General features: G+C 40.4%; 1 protein-coding gene across 8 annotated transcripts in view; it reads right to left on the bottom strand.

The window, feature by feature from the left end:
* Positions 1-5,043: 5,043 nt before the first annotated feature.
* synrg (synergin, gamma) overlaps positions 5,044-20,967 on the bottom strand; it is a 35,656-nt gene continuing 19,732 nt past the window's right edge. For 6 of the 8 annotated variants that reach the window (XM_029280621.2, XM_065960022.1, XM_065960024.1 and 3 more), the window contains 8 exons: positions 16,131-16,682; positions 14,697-14,860; positions 14,470-14,523; positions 14,031-14,127; positions 13,560-13,708; positions 12,099-12,209; positions 11,928-11,966; positions 5,044-6,169 (listed from right to left, as the gene is read on the bottom strand). In XM_029280621.2, coding sequence (XP_029136454.2) covers positions 6,038-6,169; positions 11,928-11,966; positions 12,099-12,209; positions 13,560-13,708; positions 14,031-14,127; positions 14,470-14,523; positions 14,697-14,860; positions 16,131-16,682 — 1,298 coding nt within the window. In that variant the 3' untranslated portion in view covers positions 5,044-6,037. The remainder of the gene's footprint in view (positions 6,170-11,927; positions 11,967-12,098; positions 12,210-13,559; positions 13,709-14,030; positions 14,128-14,469; positions 14,524-14,696; positions 14,861-16,130; positions 16,683-20,967) is intronic. The other 2 variants (XM_065960023.1, XM_065960028.1) reach the window with 1 other exon arrangement.

Genomic DNA, 20,967 nt, shown 5'->3' with positions numbered 1-20,967 from the left:
TTAAGAAATTTACATTTTTGTGTAAACAGAAGGTTGGGCTCTGAATCCTCAAAAGGACTGTTGATGCAGAAGGATGGCAGTGAAACATGACATCTATTTCTAAACAAATATTTTTCACGAGGTTTTCGGTCATCAAGAAAAACTTTCCAAGCCTGTCAGTGGCAAAAACAAGCACTTCTAATCGATGTATTAACATCAGGATCATATTGCAGCCTTTTACAGCCTGTTGCCTGTTTCTTGGCAGAGTTTCAGAAATGTTAGAAGTTCTAGCAGATATAAGATTTCTGTTGTGTTTTACCTTCACCCTTCCATTTAATGCAGTAAAATATGTCAGTGTGTCAGACGTCTAACCATCCACACTCAGCAGTGATGTTCTATAAGGTGATGAGAAGAGCAGAGAACAGTGCGGTTATGCTTTTTCAACAAAGGTTAAAGCAACATTATTTAGCCAATCGGTTTGGTGTGCTTTGGCGCCGACCAATGGTTGCTGAGTGCAACTGTCATAATACACCGCGCTGTCACGGCTCCCCATCACAGACGACATGCATTTGTTGACAAGCAGAGGGGTGGAGTTAGGAAACAAATAAGACCCTATTGTCAACTGACAATGCACGCTAATATTACTGGACTCCACAGCGACTCCACAGAGACGACTTTTTGTGTAAGATGGTTCTATTTATTTACTGGTATTTTTTTATTTATCTTTTTTTGATGTCTCTGAGATGTTTTCACTTGAACAGGCAGGCTGGAGCATTTTGTCCTCCAAAATGTTCATTCTGCGTGGACAATTTCCCCCCAGAGATGTCTTTGAGACACCAAAGAGGCATTCCGTCATTTTTTTTTTATTTGCTGTGACTACACAGAGCAGCAGGCAGATATTGATGAGCGCTCCTCATATTGTGCTCACACCTCCGGGGACCTCGGAGTGGTCTCACACTGAATTCCATTACAGAAAGACACAAGGCCCGTCTGATGACAGAGATGCAAAAGTGATGGGCACATATTACATACTGCAAACACAATTTTCTTAAAGCAAAGAGAGGGAAATTCACATTTTTGATTCTCCTGCTACCTCCTGTCTGTTTGCTGTGTTAATGCACAACCTTTCTAAGGAATAGTCGAGCACTAAAAGTAAACGCATCCCTCACCAGGAGGAGCAGAATATTATCATCTATCATTACAGCTGTTAGCGGAAAGATTTGCATCATCCTGAGCATCAGAGGCCGTGCAGACTACAGCTCAGCAGGCCAAGCAGAACGAACAACGCTAATGAAGTATGAGGAGATGAAAACCAGACAGAAGCAACTCAACAGGAAGTGTCGGACACAGGTGAGCTGCAACAAACTGCTGCGTCGTGTTGATTTGTTAGTTCACTTAAGTGTATAATATATCAGAAATGATTGAGAAAAACACATGAGGAACTGTGCCAAGCAGCAGGTTTTAGGAACAGGAAAGAAATATGTATAAAAAAAATGTTCATGTTCAGTTTTCAGTAATATAAAACAGAATATAAGACAAAAAACAGCATTCAAAATTAAACCTACTCATATTTAGAGTTAGCAGTTTAGCAAAATGCTTGAAGGATGGCAATGTCAGTTTGTTGTTCCAGCAGTTCATTAACATTTAAATGACTCAAAATGTACATTAAACTTTGTACTGACAGTCATGGTAGTTAGACCAAGACAAGACCAAGACATTTAGGGATCAAGACACAGACAAGACCAAGGCAGGACGAGACCGAGACCGAGCCAGAGACAAGACCAAGACCAAGACCAAGACCAAGACCATAAATATCAATGACAAATCTTCATATTGTGTGCAGGGGGCGTGTCACATATTTAGACCTGAACATCGGGAAGGTTGCGTAATCGAGGGAAAAAATCAAACTATAATTGAATCGCCACATATTCAGAACTTTGCTTTGACTTTTGTGTAAGGCGACATTCTGGATTAGTCCAATTATTTAAGACTAGATATCTTTCCATTTGGTTGTTTTCAACCCTGATATGATAATAATATTCTAATGTATTTAGGGGATTTTTGATTTCTACCTTGCAACTTAGTGTTGACAAAATCTTCTGTATGTGATGGGGTGGTAGGTGGCAAATATGAACATCTGCTATAGCTGCGACGATTTTCTGAATCATGGCCACTCTGGGCTTTGAATTATATAGCCTTTAATAATTCACTATAATCAGCATGAGCTATGCTCCGTATCAATAGATGTAAATCTTGAATTTCCATTTTAACAAGGCCATACGCACACGGCCCTGTCATTAATAAAAACATGCTGCTTTCACTGCTGTTTCAATTTCACCACCTCACCACCCTCGTTGTAGTTCTAATACGACAGCGTGATTTAGCAGCACAGCAACGCATGCTTTAACTTCTGACAGTGATTCAAAGTATGCATCCAACACAAAAACAAACAGGCCCTGAAGTTGAATGCTTTTGGTGTTTCCTGTTAGGCTGATCAAACGCAGAAATTGAAGTATTAAAAATAACCTTTCCTAAATGTGTGAGTTAAAAGTCTTAGGCTGATCTTAAGCTCAACAGGAGACCTCGGCTGTAGTGAAACAAGTCTTTCTTCCTCAGTGAGCAGCTGTGTGAGTGTGTCGTCTCTGGGGTGTAACAGTGACTCATCCGTCCATCGCCTTTAAAGCCTCAACTGTCTGAACAGATTGATGGAGCGGACTATGAAGCAAAGACTGTGAGACACAGAGCTGCAATAAATTTGAGCAGAACGTCTGAACAGTAGGAATGACTCACGTTTGTGTCCGGGTCATTAATGGTGAAACTCTGGCATCATATATCTACACAAGTGTTTAATGTCTGTGGTTACTTTGAGATTAAACAGAGGACTAATGTTAAACAATAACTCTGTTGATCTTCTGTAATTTTCTCATTGGTAGCAAATCCAGTGAGAAGACAAAAACCAACAAGGAGTTAATCCTGAAGGTTCCTTTGACTATATAAAACATGGACGTACTCTCAGTGACCCAGCGGTTTCTGAGTGGTGTTATGAGGCCCTACAACGGCGGTCGCCACATAGAAAATGCTGACTCCATCTAACTTCCAGCTAATTGAGAAGCAGGAAAAGATTCCTACCGTTACAACGCACCCACCTGTCGATTAACTCAGCCACAGCCAAATGTATAAAAAACTTTAATCCTTAATATAAACAAAATGGATGAGTAACTCCACCCTACGACCGTTTTTACAAATAAAGAAATTAGCTTTTGCGACCAAAGCTATGTTTGTAAAATGTTTATTTCTGATATTCAAATGGCCTACAGTACTGCAGATTCCTTTGCTTTTGCAGTCGGCGTCAAGTGGGTACTCAAGGAACTGCAGTGTTTTTGCACTTCAGCATTGGCTTCATATTTCCAAACTGGAGGTTGCTGTTACATCTTATTCCCATGGTTGCTTCATTTGCATACAGCTGCTGTTATTCAGCTAAAATAGTTACCCTCACTACTCCTGTTTAAGGAACGTTAATCTCCATTTACAGATTCTACAAAGAAATGTAGAATAGAAGACTCTGGCTTTTCAGCATGGGAAGCGCTCTGGATTGTTTTCAGTTTTAGTCAGAGCATCCAAACTAGATATTTTGTGAATAAATGAAATCTTATCAGGACAAAAATAAAAGTGGAAGCAACTCTCATCCTCATGGGTAAAGGCAATCTTTTGAATTTAAGAGAAGCAGCTGTCTTTTCGATCAATAATAAAGCTTATGTGGACGTGAAATACCAAAGGGCAGCAGTCAATACAGAATCACTTCAATCTCGCTCCCCTCCCAGAGTGCTCATTTCAGCACAGCACCGAAGACAATCGGCGTGGAGATGACAGGCTCAGGAAAGAGGGAGACGCTCGGCATTTCAAATTACACAGCCTTAAGTCAGTAATTGATTTCCATGCTTGTAATTTTCTGTAATCCCGATGTTCACTGTGAGAGGAGAGGAATTCATTTTCTGCAGGAAATAAATTAGAGAACAGTGGGAGATAAAATGGATGTTGGAGAACACACCTGAACAAAAGTGGGACTGATAATGAGACTGGTTTCACAGAGCCCCCGGACATCTCATGTGATTGGCTGAGGCGAGATCACCAGCAATGGCCCGCAGGCTTGTCGATGGAGAATTTATTCCATTTTGTCACAAAGTGATGGAGATGAGGCCTCTGGGCGCAGAGAAAGTACAATATTGAGTGAAATGATGGAGGAAAAATGAGCTGCAACATTCATGCATTTAGAAGAGGAAGCTTCATGGAGGAGCAGGACGAATAACATCAAAGTCAATGTCAGTTAAACGATCATCTCATTTCAAAACTGTAATACCCTCAGACTTAAAAAACAAACAAACACCAACACTAATACTTCTACGACACAAAAGGAACACTGCTGATTTACAAAAGCATGGCAAAAGAAATATATGGATCTTTTTTCAGAACATAGTAATTTTCTCTCCAAGGAAGTGTTAAAAGCTGAACACCAAACCTGCTATTGCCTAAGGACGAAAATCAGGCCGCACCTCTAATTTTTTTATTTCAACACATTGTAGCTTTGGTTAAATCTTTTTAAAAAAAGGTTAAATATGACCAGATGTGGTTTAATAAATTGTAAACTGCACACTTCTCATGGATTTTTCAGCTCAATTTAGTCTAGACTAATGCAAGCACTGTTTATAATATACATCAGGTAAAAAAAAAAAACATCTCCAGCTGACTTTATCTAGGTTGCAGTTGAATAGTTTTCAAAGTACAGACCTTAAAGGATCATGCATGACAGCCCCCATAGTGATCTGTGTCCAACACTTTGATATGAAGTAGCCTTATGAAGCTAGTTAGCCCTAGCATTAACTTATTGTTGGTTTAAATCTTTGTGTTGAGATACAGATAACCTCTGGATGGTCTGAGCTCTTTAGTTTAAATTTAATAATATATTATATTATAGTAAGCTAAATGTATTAAAGGAAGCTTAAGAAGTCAGTTGATGGGTTAGGGTTCGGTTTTGGAGACCAATAGAACAACCTGTGACACTTTAAATAAGATGTATGTATATTTATTTACATCACATTCACATTACAGTAAGTCTTTATGACAATTCTACACGGGACACTGTCACATACAAAAAGTGCTGCTGCAGTCTTCGTTCAGAATCACAGACCTCTTCTGGAAATTTCAGCTCAAGTTGCACAAAACGCCAAGACAGATAAAAACTAAACCGTTTACATGGTTCCCTTCAAGTCCCCCAAAAGTCACAACTTTTTTGTTCCCAGTTAAATACACAATTTAAAAACCCAAAGAGGTGAGGGAATCTCCTCGACAGTGCAAATAAACATTCAAAGCAGATAACTGAACACAATTCATTAAAATGTAGACACCTGCCATAAGTGAGAATGATTTGAGAAGTTCAAGATTTTAAAAATTTAATAAAAGAGAGTTTCATATAACAGACCAGACCGACAAATATAATTAAAATACAGTAAGAGGCTTATGATCAACAGAGCTCATTCACTAGAAACAAAAAGAATAATGAATCCAAGTCCTCTCAAACAGAAGATATACTAAAGAGGGGGATAGACTTCTGCCAGTATAGTCAAAGATATTGCACACCTAATGTAATAAATATTGGCCACTTATAAGATATTATTTAGATATATTTACATTTTCTTCAGTGAAATTAATGTTAAAAGGATAACTATTGATTGATTTGAACGTAAGCTATACCTAAATACAGGTGAAGTATGTAAATCATGTGGAAGAACAGATGTGGAGATGGTACTCATTTGGAGAAAATCTTTAACAAACATCCAGATGTGAACATAAACTCGGCGTGGGTAGCAGCTGAGCTAATTAAAACCGTGACAAAAAGGAGGGAATGCAGATAAAAGCCAATAAATACAGAGGGATCCAGTGTTTTTAACATCCTTCTCTCGCTCACAGTCCAAGGTGAGAGCTTGTGCAGTGCGAGGGAGTCGTCAGTCCACCTGTCTGACAATTTTCTGTGACCCGTTGCCACGGCAGCGGTGGCCAAAGCTCATAGCAGGTCAGGTAGAATGAGGCCGGGGGGTTTGGGCTCTACGCAGTTTATCCAGAAATTGGCACAGCTGGCGTGGTACTGGTGGCCTCCATACAGCAGCTTGAAGTTGTCCGTCTCCGAGTTGAACGCCTGTTAGAGTGAAACGTTGAAATATTACAAACCTGAAACATTGAGACATGAAACGTGTCTGTGCACACAGGAGAAGGAGCGACAGATATGCAGGAACAAAAGGACAAATCACAACCAGGACTGATCATTTGAAGCATTAAAGAATGTTCTAAGTGTACCCCGTCCGAAGATTTAAAGAGTGGATCCTAAAACTGGCCTAAGTCATCATTCAGAGTGTGATCCACATCCGTTATAATAACAGCTCTGTGCTGAACAGCTCAGCTGTTGTGTACATGACCCTGCTGTATGCTGCAGCCAAGTCGTAGGAGAGAAAATGCCTCCAGCAAGAAAAACAGATTTTATAATACACACGTTTGCATGCATAAAATACCTGCGTGTCTCATTTGTTTTAAATAGCCTGCATAAAAATATATTTTGAATTCTTATGCAGACGGTCGGAAAAATAAACTTCCACTGCATATAAATAATGTACAACCTGGAATAGGTACAACTGCAATGTGCAAATCAGTATTTACGTAGTGACGCATGAACATCTTATGACTCACTTCTGAATAAAAATGTTAAGAGTTTCCAAAGAGTCCAAATAAATATGAGAAAGGTTTTCTGAAGAATGCTGTTGTGGTTGATTTCAAAGCACAACAAACTGCAGCACGTTTAAACTCTCTCTCTCTGAGATTTGTGAAGGACGAACAGTCTCTTAGGTATTTCTGAGACTGTGCTGGAAGAAATAAACATTCACCTAATAACGCACCTGTGTAATGTGTGCCCTGTGATTGTGCTGGGCGAACCTGAGGGAGCTACAAGTGAAACGCGTTGTTCGCGCACAATAAAAATGTAGTCAAGTTATTTTCAGCGTGCCACGGACTTCTCATTGTTTATTCACCGAATGACATTGAGGGAGACACAGAGACCTCAAATGGAACAATCATCTCTTTATACATTCTACATGCACTTGAGATCCAGTTATAGTGTGTGTGTTACATGCCTCTCTGAGGAACTTTGTGTGGATGTTGGTGCGGCTTATATCATCAGTATTGATACCGGTTTGCTTCATGACCAGCTAAAAACTCCTCACAGGAGCTTTAAGACATGCTCCTTTATCAAGTCTTCCTCAGTTAAAGCCAATTTGTTTACAAGCACGTTCATAAGGACTCTCTCATGTAGGCATTGACTAAAGCCCCTGATCATAAGGGGCTACATCTGCAGTTTTATGGCAAATGAGGGAGCGAATGGGAGAATATTATCTGTAAAATAAAAAGATAACATCTCACAAAAAGTTACCAAATTAGCCAGATAGAGAGGGGAAAAAACTTTGAAACAGTGTTGTTTCACATCAGTCATATGTGTCACAAAACAACCCTGACTTTACGTACAAATGTAGTCTCTAAGTTGAGTGAAGAATGTGCGAGTGATCACCTTTGAGACAATGTTTTATTCACCCTTAGGTCAGAGTTAAGAGACTCAAATGTTGCCCTCATGCTCTGTAGCAGCAGAAAACAAGACCTGTTTCTTTAAAACCTCAAATGTTGTTCAACTTTAGGGACTCTTCCACATGTTGCATGATCTGACCCAGGCTGCAGTGCTGCTGATGCACATTTTCCACTGGGTCCAACTGTAGCACTGTGTGTGTGCGCCCAACTTGGAGCTGCTCATGTGTACGACGTGCCGTTGAAGAGTTTGCATCCCTGCGGTGAAATACTGGGAGCTGAAGCTGTAGAGAGGAATGAGTCATGTGCAGTGAATCACAGCCTCCCACGCAGACAAGAGAGGCATGCAGAAAGCAACAACTGCATTAAAAAAATAAATAAAACACACACGTAGCAACTTTGCACACACACAACACTGAAGTCAGATACGTCTCCACCTGCTCGGATGCAGTCTACAGCACAGATGCTAAACGGGGTGACGGGCTTTCTCACGCAAACCGAATGACACATATCCACTCTCTGCGTTTACTCACGCGCTTGCATTTCACAGGCAGAGCGATTTCCTTTCCGAGCTCTTTTGTGCCCTGGCCTACATGTTTCCACAAACCTGCACTTACAGCTGCCAAAGCTGGGAAAACGTTGGGAGGGAGAGGATGCTATATGAAAGGGCGATCACATAAAAGCAGCACTGTAATACAGCCTTCTTTCACTGCAGTGCCTTTCCGTCTCAAACCTGAACTTTTTCCTTTAACTTCACCTGTGTATGGCAGTGCATAGACGGCCATTTATTCTTTTTTGACTGGACAGAAACTGTTTGTCTTTAAGGCAGGTTGAAACAAGAATATGAGAAGTCATGCTTTGAAGCTGTGGCTGTTCAGATTAAACAGTGACTCTAATCATTCACCTGACCTTTTTAAGTTTCATGTAAAGGTTAGAGATTCAGAACTGGGCTCCATCTGGTGGAATATCATTTAAACCCTTCCAGAGTAAATACAAACCTATATTGCACTATTTCTTATGTCTTGGATATGAATAATGCGTGATTACCCCTTACCCTTCTGTCATTGTCTTTAGTCAGAGCCTGTAAGCACAAGAGGAGTCAGCATGTTCATGCAATGCCCAGAGCGGAGAAAATCAAATGTTAGAGCAGCAAGCAAACATTCAGATCAGCTGTGTGTCACCAGGACAGAGCTCCCCATTCCCCTTGAGCTTGTGGGTTAAAACAGGAAAGAAGTCGAGTTATTACTCTCTGGGCTCCTACACATTTCAATTCACAGTTTTCAAGAGATTCAGTTTCAGATAATCCAAAAGGTATGATTCAAGATTTCAGTCACTTGAACAGCTTTTTTTTTTTTTTTCCAGGTGCATCTGCCAAGAAACTGTCCAGTAGATCGTGCATAAGATATCTGTTAAATTGTGGTCATCAAATCTAAAGAAATAAAGTGATTTAAAGGGGTTTCTTTCACCTTTAAACAGCTGGCTTGATGTTTGCCATCAGCTGCTCCAACAGCAGACATTTTGGTTAAAATACAAACTCTTCTTTGATGATTTGCAAAAATTAAATCCTCTTGAACTTCGGTTCTTTGGCAAGTTTTCTGAGACTTGATGTCAATAAATGGCCAGTGAACTGATTTTTAGAAGGGATAAGACACAAGCCTACTTTTAAGGATTTTCCTGCTTTCATCAATTTCCATTTGATTCTTGAGTTTCAATGAAGCTCACTGTGAATGAATCACCAGTAGAGGTACAAAGCAGTTTCAAAGTATATGGTGTTACCACTTTTCCACTGACTGTAGTGGTGTTCAAAGCTGATTGAAATGATGAGCCAGAGAGTATCCCTGATAGTTTTAGTTAGCTGATATCATCACACAAAGCACTGTCACAACGAATTTCAGATTTGTGCTTTGACACTGAATAACTCTCACATTCACACTGAATACCTTCATCTGTGATTAACCAAAACATCTGTGCTCTCACTGTCAGTGGACTTTTGTTCTGATTGACAGCAGAGCTTGAAAACATAAAAGTCATCTGAAGCTGAAAATATTCTAAAGATGGAAAATAACCAGAACAGATGTTGAACAATTTCAGTTCTTGGTTTAGTTTGAACTGTTTCAGACAGGATTGTTGCTAATTCTCCTCCAACTTATATCAGTGTTATATACAGTAAGTAGTCTCTGACTTAATCAACCTGTACAAAAACACTGCTAACCCGGGCTGAATAAAGTGGCAGTGACAGAGATTGGCAACCACAACACATTTTTGCAAGTTAAAATGTTGAGACGATGAAACGTTTGAGAGAAACTTCTTGAAGCACTGCTGCAATGCTTTCTTTAGTAAAAGCTGCACACTTTAATCAATCTAAATCCTCCGGCACTCCAGAAACCAGCATTTAGATGAATGGCCATAAATGCTAAATTGTGCGACTTAAAATCAGTTTTAGTGCTTTTAGTGATTGCTCAAACCATCATTCAGGGGAGAAGTGCTTGGGAATCATTAACTGAAAAGTGGCCGTTTTGATCAAACTGCTTCAGCTTTTGACTGACAAACTGAAAATGCTGCTGTTGGTTGCCCGTCTCCACCTCCTGACCTGAAGGGCGGGAAAAAAGAGATGACACAATTGTGGTTTCTCACAATGAATCATCCAAAAAGCAGCAGGATGAGACAGAGAACCTCTGTGGATGATTTCAGCTATGCCTGGATTTAAGACAAATTATTTCTGGCTCAATTTGTGTTGACAAATTTGATACAAATTCTGAAGAATTTTTACAAACATTAAAATTCAGAGCATGCTTTAAGCAGGAGCCATTGAGTTCATATGCTGTCAAGCATGTCTCACATTTATTTGATGCCACATTAACACGGCCACCCTTCTGTACCTTCGCTTGATAACAAATCATTACCTCTTCACGAAAGGACAATACAACAATCAGTGGCGTCTGTGGTGGCCAGAGCTGCGCTTTCACTTCATTATGCTCTGAAGGGATAGCTTTTGTGCATTCTTGCCAGTGTGCCTCTGCCAAAAATGTAATTAAAAGATGGGTTACTAATCTCACGCTGGTGGCACAGCGACAAAATAAAACTGCATTAATTTTCAGCCTGCCTCTGCAAACACGAGAGTGTGAGGTGAGGGAGGGAGTCTGCGGGACTTTTATCAGCTGTACTGCCTGCTTTTGACAAATGTGCAAGCCACATCTGCTCACATTCTGGATGCCTCTCAGTCAGCTATATCTCGCCCAGTTCATCCATCTGGCTCTGACTGAGCAGTAGAGAGACTAGGAGGAACAATCAACGTCCTGCCCTCCAAACAGCGGGGCTCAAGAACACCATTAATGGCCCACGTTGATGAAAACCACGGCCCCTGTAGGCGAGGAGCTGGACATACAGAACGTCTGCTTATAGGGCCCCAGTCAGAGTTAATAACTGAACGGTTATCAGAAGAAAAAAAACAACGAAGTGCTGTTAGCTGAAAGTGATGAGGTGAGCAGTTAGCTCCACAGAGAGGCGACAGAACAGAAAATGAAACCCTTCCAAGACAAAGGAACGACCTTTGTGACCTTAAAGACCCAATCCCAGAGTGCAAAAACCCGCCCGAGGGGCCACAGTGACAGCTCTCCTCTCTCACTTATTTCAAGAGTTCACAGTACTACCTTTGTCAGCCTCAGTATTTACTTTGGGAGACTACTGCCTGTTCATGAAACCACTCCCCCACTTAACAGTGATTGACTATTAAGCACTTAGCAACTGTAACACGGCATGCTAAGCAGGGTTTCTCATCGTGATAAAGACGTGCACATTGGGGCTCTTTACAGTTACACCTGGTATTTACATATTATGGAGGATGTTGCATTTTATTGTGATTTAACCATTTGTTTGCTGCCCTTAAGGTATAAGCATGTCAGGCTAACTAGCATGGCAGGCAACCCCCCATGATTGTATAATGGGACAAGGACAGTACTACAATTCAATGACTTAATTGAGCTAGAAACATCGTTTGACGTAACTGTGCACGTAAATGTCCTGACTTTATAAAAAACTCAAGCTTTTTGTTATTCTCTCAAAATTCACTTGACAGATAGGAGCTAAGATGAGCAGGGCGAAGCGGACAGTAAATTGATCCACCTGTTGAAGTTTGGAAGAGTGATTTTGTTCAGATTCTTTTTGTTAGTTTGTCTGTTTGGACCACTGATGATTGTATGTGAGAGAGAAGCAGTGGAACCTGTCACTTTGCCCCCCCCGCTGGGCTCGTCTGAAAAAGAAGAATCGGCCCCCTCAAAGCCCCCAGTGGGAAGAGTGGAATGAGATTTGGGCGACAGTTAACTGTCTCATACTCGTTTAAACAGACGTCCAATAGTGCTTCCTTGTTTGTTCTGCAAAACGTTTCAAAGTCAAAGAAATGTCAATTGTTATCCACTGTAGACGAGCACAACAATATTTATGTAAAAATGCTTACACAAACACTGCGTATGCACGCGAGTGTGTGTGTGTGTGTGTACACAAACCTTGCTGCGAGCGTCGACGTTAAGCAGACACACCCCGCAAGCCAACTCCTTGGCGTTCTTGATGCCGTGTCTCAGAATACAGGAGGAGAAATCCAGGGAGCTTTCATCAGGCTGCACACACAAACACACACACACACAGAAAATAATTGTATTTCTTGCTGCAGGGAAAATGTAGCATTTCTATTCTAATAATAAAAACAAGTCTGCTTATAGTAAACATCTCCAAGCATCATCAACTTTATATAAATGCTCTTCTTGACTTTTACTACGTGGAATCAAAACAAACAATAGTAGCATGTTCTTCTTTCTGTCTTTAAAATAGCTTACTCTCTTAAATTAAAACATTTTATTTTTTACTTCTCGAGACACAATGCAAGTTCTTCCACAGTATAGAAAGCAGTATTGCTGTAGACAACGTCCTTTCTCCTCTGTCTCTACTTTACAGGCTCCAGCAACCAGCTGGATAAATAAATCTATAGAGTCCTTGACATCCCTGTTGACCTGAACACATGGCCTACCAGAGAGGCTCCAGCTAGTGAATCGATAGATCATTGATTTTAAGATAATGGACCAACAATACTGGATTCACTAACATTTCATTCTTCTATTGGCAGCTTTCATCATTGCGTATAGAACCATATGCTCTATTCTCATGCATATTGGTATACCTGGAACTCAAAAGTTGAAACATGTCTGGATGAAATGAAAATGCAGCCCAAGCAGCTGCATACATTTATAAGACAGTGTATAAGAAGTAAATGTGGTAACGGTAAAGACACCCACTGGTTTTTAGTCTGTCATTTTCACAGACACACACTGAGTTTGGCATTTCAACCGAGGCCTTCTTGTTATTTTCTTTATGCCAGCTTGATACTATCCTGATAGGCTGGTCATTTTAGTAGTAACCTGTCAAAAGATCATGTGGCCTTGCCCTAACGAGTATCCTGCTTTATCATCTACTTTCCCTAAATGAGAGCATAATTAACAGAGTCAACATCACGATGGGTTAAAAAAAGACTTGAAGCTTGCATGTTAGACCATTGGAAAAATTTAACCAGAAAAGTGGGTCAGAAGAAGTCCCAGAAGAGAGTTTGTCAAAAAAATCTCTTGAATGATATTTAAACCAGAAAGTCCCTGCAAAGATACTAAAACTAGAAAGTGTGTATAAGGAAAAGTCCACACATTAACATCAAAACAAGAAGTAGTGTGACGTAAAGTCCCCACAATGATAGAAAAACCAGAAAGTGTGTGACCGTGTGTCAGATTTAGAGCAAACAGTGATAGAAATAAATAAATCAAGTAAAAAGGAGGGGAATTCCCTGTTGGCCATGACTATGCAAATAATGCAGGTTTAAGGCACCACCATATTGGCTTCATTTTTCATACCTGGGCGCTACTTCCAATATGTTTGATACTTTCCATTACTTTAACTGTAATTCCATCATGTGCTCCGTGACTTACAGCGAGCTTAGCGAGCGACATAAAGCCTATGAGGTTGTTCCAGACACGGCTGATGTCCTTCAGCAGCTGTTGAAGCTTCTCAGAGCACACGGCCGTCGCCTTTATGCCCAGTTCCACGCGCCTGGTGACGCGATACACTTCTACCACACCTGGAAGAGAAATAAAGAAGAGCAATCACAAAAACATGTTTCGTTGCTTCTCTTTGTTTTATATTGAAGAGGCAGAATGTGCCCAGGCCCTTACTGAGACATGTTTGCCACTCACAGCTCGTTAAAGGCAGAGGAACACAATAAGGGAGCAGGGACCTTGTCAGACGAGGCAGAGATAAGCCATCACCCACCAGAGCTCGTTCTAATCTTATCCCGCCTGTCCTTCAGTAGGGTGTAACGGTACATACAGGGTTCTTCAACTATCCATGCTTGTGTAGTGTCGTGTGTAAGTGTGCATGAGTGTGTGTTTGTGATCCCTCACCCAGCAGGTACTCCATGCCCTGAGCAGACTGGATGACCTCAGTGCAGACAGAGGAGCTGCTGATGCCGTTCAGGATGTTGTTTGCTTTGGTGATGACCTGAATGTGGGATTACAGACCGGTTATGACATGCTTCTGATTTTTGCTCAACATCACCATTATAATGCAACAGTTGACAAGTATATTCATCACCATTACAACTCCTGCTTTTTTGTAACTATCCTTGTTTGTTTGTCCAAAATGTTTGCCATGTTTTCTCCTCTTTAGGCGTGTTAGCCTTTAACCCCTGAATGTTCAAAATAAGGAAAATGTCCTTAAAGTGCTACAACTGGCTTCGAGCACCTGCTGTTGATCAAAATGAATCTACATTTGTATTGTCACACTCATAATATACTCTCGCCTACTGATGAAGTCAGGCATAGGACAAAAACAAAAACAAACCTCCAGAGCGCTTTCCAGACACCTTTGCCACTCGTATGCGTAGCGCTCGCTCTCCTTCAACAACAAGCACAACATTATTTACAACAGGCACAGCAAAGACAGCAAAGAACAGATGATCATTTCTCAGCTCTGTAGCCTCCAATAGTCATGATTCATGTGTTCAGGACAGATCGTGTGGAGGTTAACAGAGCTGACATGTGGTGCGGATAAAGTAGAATCCTCCTCACCTCCACTTCCCCAGTCAAGTCCTTGTACTTGTCCCTGATGACGGGCAGGACAGGCTTCTCGCTCAGGGTGTTGGACCGGTCTCTAAATGGCTGCTCTGGGGCAGGGGAGGGAGGGGAACGCCCAATCTCTTTGTCGCCCAAACTGTGACTGCGCTTGTGGGAGCCTGAGGTTGAGAGAACAGAGGAAAGGGGATGAATAATGTTAGCAAGAAGCAAAAAGACAAAAATTATTTTATAACAATGATGAGGTCATTGTTTATCAGGCCCTGTTAACGACTTATTTCAAGAGATGCACCTGTTTGTTTAAAATCATTACATTCTGTTGCAGATTACTCCTCCTGGACGAGAACGGCATGAGTAAATACTTATTTTGTGACAAACAATAATTACGTACAAAATAGATGCACAAATATGCAGGTATGAATAATTCAAAGGGACTCGCAGACGGACAGATCCTGGCAGGGTATCACAACAAACACATGCTAAGCCTCAGACTATTCCAATGGGGCTTCCGTTTAGTGCGTGTGTGTGTGTGTGAGGGTTGTACTGACGCAGGTAATCAAACCCCCTCCCCACCACCACCCCCCTCACCCCCCCACAGAGACATGCGTCATCCTCCCAACAACACCAGAATCCCCACCATGATTGGATTACTGTTCCACTAGGAGAAGATGAGCCAAGTTAGCCATCTTCTTTACACAAATTAAATCCAGTGTAAGGAGATGAGTCTGGGAGTCAAATGGGCTTATATCACAGTGCAGTGAAACAATCATCAATGATATGTGGGACACAAGAACAGCAAAAAGCGATTTGAAAACCAGCTGCCGTTCAGTGGATACGGTTCATTTCTGCTCATGGATTTGTTGGTCTCCTCTAATCCATCTCTCAGGAGTCACTGCCATTAGAGCACGGCTGTCATCTCAACACTGCCATCTAATGTCTGACAGCTTTATTACAGATCCAATGGACGTCACATGTGAGGGCAGGATAAGGGAAGATGATTGAAGACAGTGTTCGAGGGCCATTTTAGTGCCAAGGGCAAGAGTTCCACAGGCTGAATTAAAAACTTTTAATTTTTGCTTCTTTTTTTGAAAACTGACATTTAATTTCAATCAGTTTATCAAGAGTTTGTTATTAACACAAAAGTCATTTTTCAAGCAGACAAACACACAAGTGAAAAAGCTGCTGAAAGGTTATCTGCTGCCTTTTGCTGTAAATTTCATAAAATATTCATCCTGGGTTCGAAAAAAATCAAAAGCATTCTTCTAAATGTATATTCAATAAAACTGATTGGAGGCTGCAAGTTATGATTATTCTTATTACTAGTTGGTCTGCAAGTTCAATTCTTGTGTGACTGATTTGTATAAATTCTGAATAAAAAAACGTTGTATTTCTATGACATGTTAACAGAAGAAACATGATATTGTAACTCACCTTGGACAGACAAGTCAAATGTTGCCAGTTCGTTCTTGATCATCTCCTCACTGGACTTGACTTTGGGCTGAGCGCTTGCTTTCAGGAAGTCAGACTTGCCAAACTTGGGCTTATCCCCTTGGAATGCTCCAAACTCGTCAGAGGCCTCCCCTTGATTTCCCTCGGAGCCTGTCTCCGTGCTGGCAGGGGGCGAGTCTGACTTTTCCGAGATTGTACTGGCAAAGTCCCCAAAGTCGTCCCCATCATCGACACCTCCATGGTCACTGGAGCCAAAATCAGCAAAGGCTTCGAACTTGTCGTCTGTCGAGGAGCTGTCCTCGGCAGGGAAGGAGGTCGCGATCTTTGCTGCGGAGCTGCCTGTGATGTTTTCAGAGCTGCCAAAGGTCAACTCTGTCCTCTGTGCAGGAGCTAAAGATGGAAGAGAAACTCCTTCCATGTCCTGTGACTTTCTGACCTCCCCGGGCAGACATTCCTCCCGGTCTGACCAGTCATAGCTGGACAGGGTGCTGAGGGCCGACGTCCCAAAGGGGTCAAATTTCATGTCGTCTCCCTCTGTAATGACAACACAGACATACCAGTGGTTCCTAGAAACATTAGAAATGCTCCCATGAAGGCAGAACAACAACGAGCCAGGATGATGAACTGATGGATTAACATGTTTTTACTTATCTACAGATCAGATGCTTCTAACAGTATAAGGTCTTGACCCAGGGATTGTATGTATATTAAAGGGTCACTTTAGCTAAATTACTGAAACTATTGTCTTATTTACATCTTGTGGTGTCTAGCCATTCAGCTGGCTTTGATGGGCTTTAAAGTTCTGCCTCCACACCGATTCAAGGTATTCAAGTATTACATTGTGTTTGCAAACAGGATTATAAATTAGAAATAAATACAGTAGAGCCACCAGTTTGCCTCTTTCTCCTCGCACTGCATGTCCCTCTTCACTCTGCTGCACCTCTCTCGCTCTCTGAACAAAACTAAAAAAAAAAATGCCTGCCTAAGAAAATACACAGCTGTATGTGTTTTCTTATGCAGGATAGGAACTTTATTGATTTGTTTTATTTTATTAAAGGAGCATTTTTATTTAATATTATTTAGTTATTTCACAAATGGGTAGTTTGTTTTAGTAATTTTTCATGTATATGTACATGTTGACATTTAGCAACTGGCTGTTAATAAAAGTGCCTGTGTAATACTGGCATTTGGTCCATGTGGATTTGACTTAGAAATGACATATATATATCTCTATCTATCTATCTATCTCCAGTCTATAAAGAACATTCTATTTAATTCCATTGGGCCAAATGGAGGATAAAATATTAGAGATATCTCAAAAGACAAATAGATAAAACCTCAACTATTGAAAAGATCAAATTATTAAAAATCAGGATGTTTTGTCATTTTGGAGAAGTGACTTAACTTTACTGACATTACCCGAGCTTTGTAGTCAATAGTGTCAAGATGTGAATCATATGTATTGTATATTGAACCCCACCAACAGATTCTGTACACACCATCAACCACATACATGATAATCCACATTCAGGATTACTGTTAACGGCTGATTCCTGTTGTTGTAAGAGCAGTAACATCCACTATGTTAGAGTTTAAAATCATTTCTATGTCTGAGCTGAATCATGTAGAAGAGAAAATAAATATTCATTACCATAATCTAACTAAAACTCAGTGAACTGAACAGGAACACTGTCTTTTTGGTAGGTAATTCTTTTACTCTGTCTCTTTAATAACACTCTCTGTTTTCATTGATGACAAACAGCTTCTCTGACACTAATTGGACTTGATCTCTGTGTACTAAAAGCAACCTGAAAGGCTTTGCTGTGACAATATAAATAAGAATGTTTCCTCTCACTACAGTTTTGGTCTGTGTCAGTCACTATGTTTTGTTGACAGAACACAGTTTGTTATCAGTTTCTTTATGACTAATAGGAGCTGACAGCGCTGCGCAGCTTGCACAAATTTGCCAGCACTCATGAATTCCGGTCTCCCTCTCTCACACACCCAAACACGCACAAACCGACCTTGTTGAACACTTCCTATTTTACCAGACAAAACCCTCACATACAAAAAGCAATTTGTGAAATTGACAAGGACCCAGTTCTATAAGCTTCGTGTCATTAGATCAATTTAGAGCTTCTCAGGAGAAAGGAAGGAGAAAATAAGACGGTACGCATTTCAGCAATACCAACAGTAATATTTATTACGACAACATGAGTAGAGAGAAAGAGAAAAGGTCACAAAGTACTGTGAAAGAGGTCTATCATTACAAGAGGTTTGTCAAACTAACACTTGTAAAATTAGATTCAGTCATTTAGAGTACAAGGGCATGCAGAGTCAGGAGAAAAGAAGAAAAACAGCGAGAAGGTAAAACAAAGATTATCCTACGAAATAGAAGCAGAAACCAGAATGAGAAGGCACATTCACAGACTAGAATCAGTAACTCTGGGGAGATGACAAACTTTGTTTTACTATCAGGTTGTAAAGCAACAGGTATATTGGAAAAGAATACATAACACTTTGAAAAGCCAGGTTGAAAAGATAATTCAAAGAAAAAGCCCAAGGCCGGAAGCATTAACCCTTTGAGGACCTGAACGAGGGGGGGGATTTGGGCACAGCATCCCAACACTTCACGCTGGTTTGGAAAGGCTGCGTACAAACTGCACTTAAGGATCAGTGAGGACTTCAGAGCCACAATTTAAGAGGCTGCCTTTTTTATACATTAACAATCATTCTCACAATAATCAGCGTGTAAACAGAACGTGAACACGATTCAAGCTCTCAAAGGGTTACAGAAAACAATAAGGGCCAACCCTAATACCTGACATCCCAGACAGGGCCTTCATTTACATCCAATCACAGATGCAGAAACAGATTTAAAGAGACAGTATCCTTTTTTTTGTTGTTGTTGTTGTTGCTACAGTGATTGTTTGTCAAAGCAGGCTAATGTGCACAAACTTGAAATATCCCCTTAGAAATAAGAGATACATCATTACTACTCAAGGAAACAATGTGTAGTCTGGAATGTTAACCTAAAATACAATTAACATTGTAATCTTACTTTATACTGAAGGCTACACTCAATTTACATCGTCGGAGAATCACATCAAGATCAAGTAGTTTTTAAGTAGCTAATATTCCTGTAATAAAAATACACTATTAAATCTGCATGTATACATTTGTTCCTTCATTAAAAACAACTTGCAATACTGGTATGCATAAAACTGTATTTTGTATAACGTTCTTGTCAATTTCACAAATTGAAAAGGCAGGCACACTGCAGCAAAAAGCAAGGCAGGAAGGGTAATACTAACGTCATTATGTTCTCAGAGAGCCAGTCTGTTGAGCCACACACATGATAGTTCATGCTGCGATATCACAGATAACGGTAAAATAAATAGAAAGAGAACAAACAAAATCAGATTCCTTTTGTGCTCAAACACTCAAAAGGAACTTCAGGAAAGAAATACTGTCTCTTTAAGTTTACAGAAACACAGTGCAAAGCCTGATGGGATTGCTCGGCCTGCTACACGTTAACAACAGGTGAGTCCCAGAGCTCTCCAAGAACATGAGATAGATACAATTTGAGGAGAAATGTGAAGCGGCTGTTACAGCAGCAGAAAACCTTTGAAGGAATGTATTCTGTGTGAAACTGGGCTCTGTCAGCGGCATAACTGTTACACTCCATGGGCTGAGGGTTTGAACACATCTCACTCGGTCAGTACAGAGGAGCCGCTTTTATGTCACCACTGAACACAAACTGAAATAAGGCAATGGATGTTTACATTGATGCTTTTGAATCAACTCTTCCTTGGATTAAATGATGCTGTGTTCATGTTGTTGGGTGATAATTGACTGATTGAAATGTTTAAAGATTAGAAAAAACTTCTATCCATGCAGAGTTGGATGCATGAGTGACAGCATGTCAGTGTAGTCAGATGAAGACTTTTAATGTTTCTCTTCACAGGACAGATCGGCTCTACTCAACTCCACTTGCTTTACACTGGTACTTTCACTACTTTGTTTCTAGTGCACATAGTACGAGGCCGTGTGTCTTCAATGCTGCTCAAACACAGGCAGGTACTTAAAGATGCATATTTTACTCATGGAAAAAGTAGGTTTAATGATTTTCAGAAACGTGTGTGTGCTCGTTTCCATTTCATTTTAATTTTATTTTGTTGATTACTTAAAAACCTTCCATGAACAGATGTAAGAAGGATGAAGGATCATATCGTGAATGTGATTGTTTGCTGATTCTGAAAGGGAAACATAATTTAAAAATATGTACATGCTATCAACCTTGTTCTTCGGGTCTTTCTCAGGGTTTTCCCTCTGACCAATCAGGGTTCTGCAGTGTTTCCACCTTTAATCTTATCGGCTAGTTCACTTGGAAACTGGGCTGATTAAAATGAGTGGAGTTGAGCAGAGCTGTACCATGCAGTGAAAAAAAAAAAATCAACCAGCTGGATAATTATCTGAACTTCTAATATTTCAGTTGTAAAGCTTTCACCTGGCAACATGTATGTGTCTTTCTCAGGTTACATTTAAAATAAGTCTTGAATGTTTCATGTGTAACATGAGCCATGACATGAAGGTGAGATGCTCGATGAATAAAAGATGAGCTCACGAGAGAGGAGGAGAGGGAGAGCTGAAGGGGGCGTTACCTTATGAATACAGAAACTGGGTCGATTTACATTAAATAAATGATGAGTGCGACAATAATTATTGATTCATCTGTCAAATATAGTCTTTGGAAAATTGTTGTAAATTTAGGGATCAAACGACTGAACAGTGTGGAATCAATAATGTACATCCATGT

This window comes from Labrus bergylta, chromosome 11 (assembly GCF_963930695.1).
Source record: "Labrus bergylta chromosome 11, fLabBer1.1, whole genome shotgun sequence".
Lineage (NCBI taxonomy): Eukaryota > Metazoa > Chordata > Actinopteri > Labriformes > Labridae > Labrus > Labrus bergylta.
Note: the sequence above shows the minus strand (reverse complement) of the source record. Positions and strands in the feature narration are given on the sequence as shown.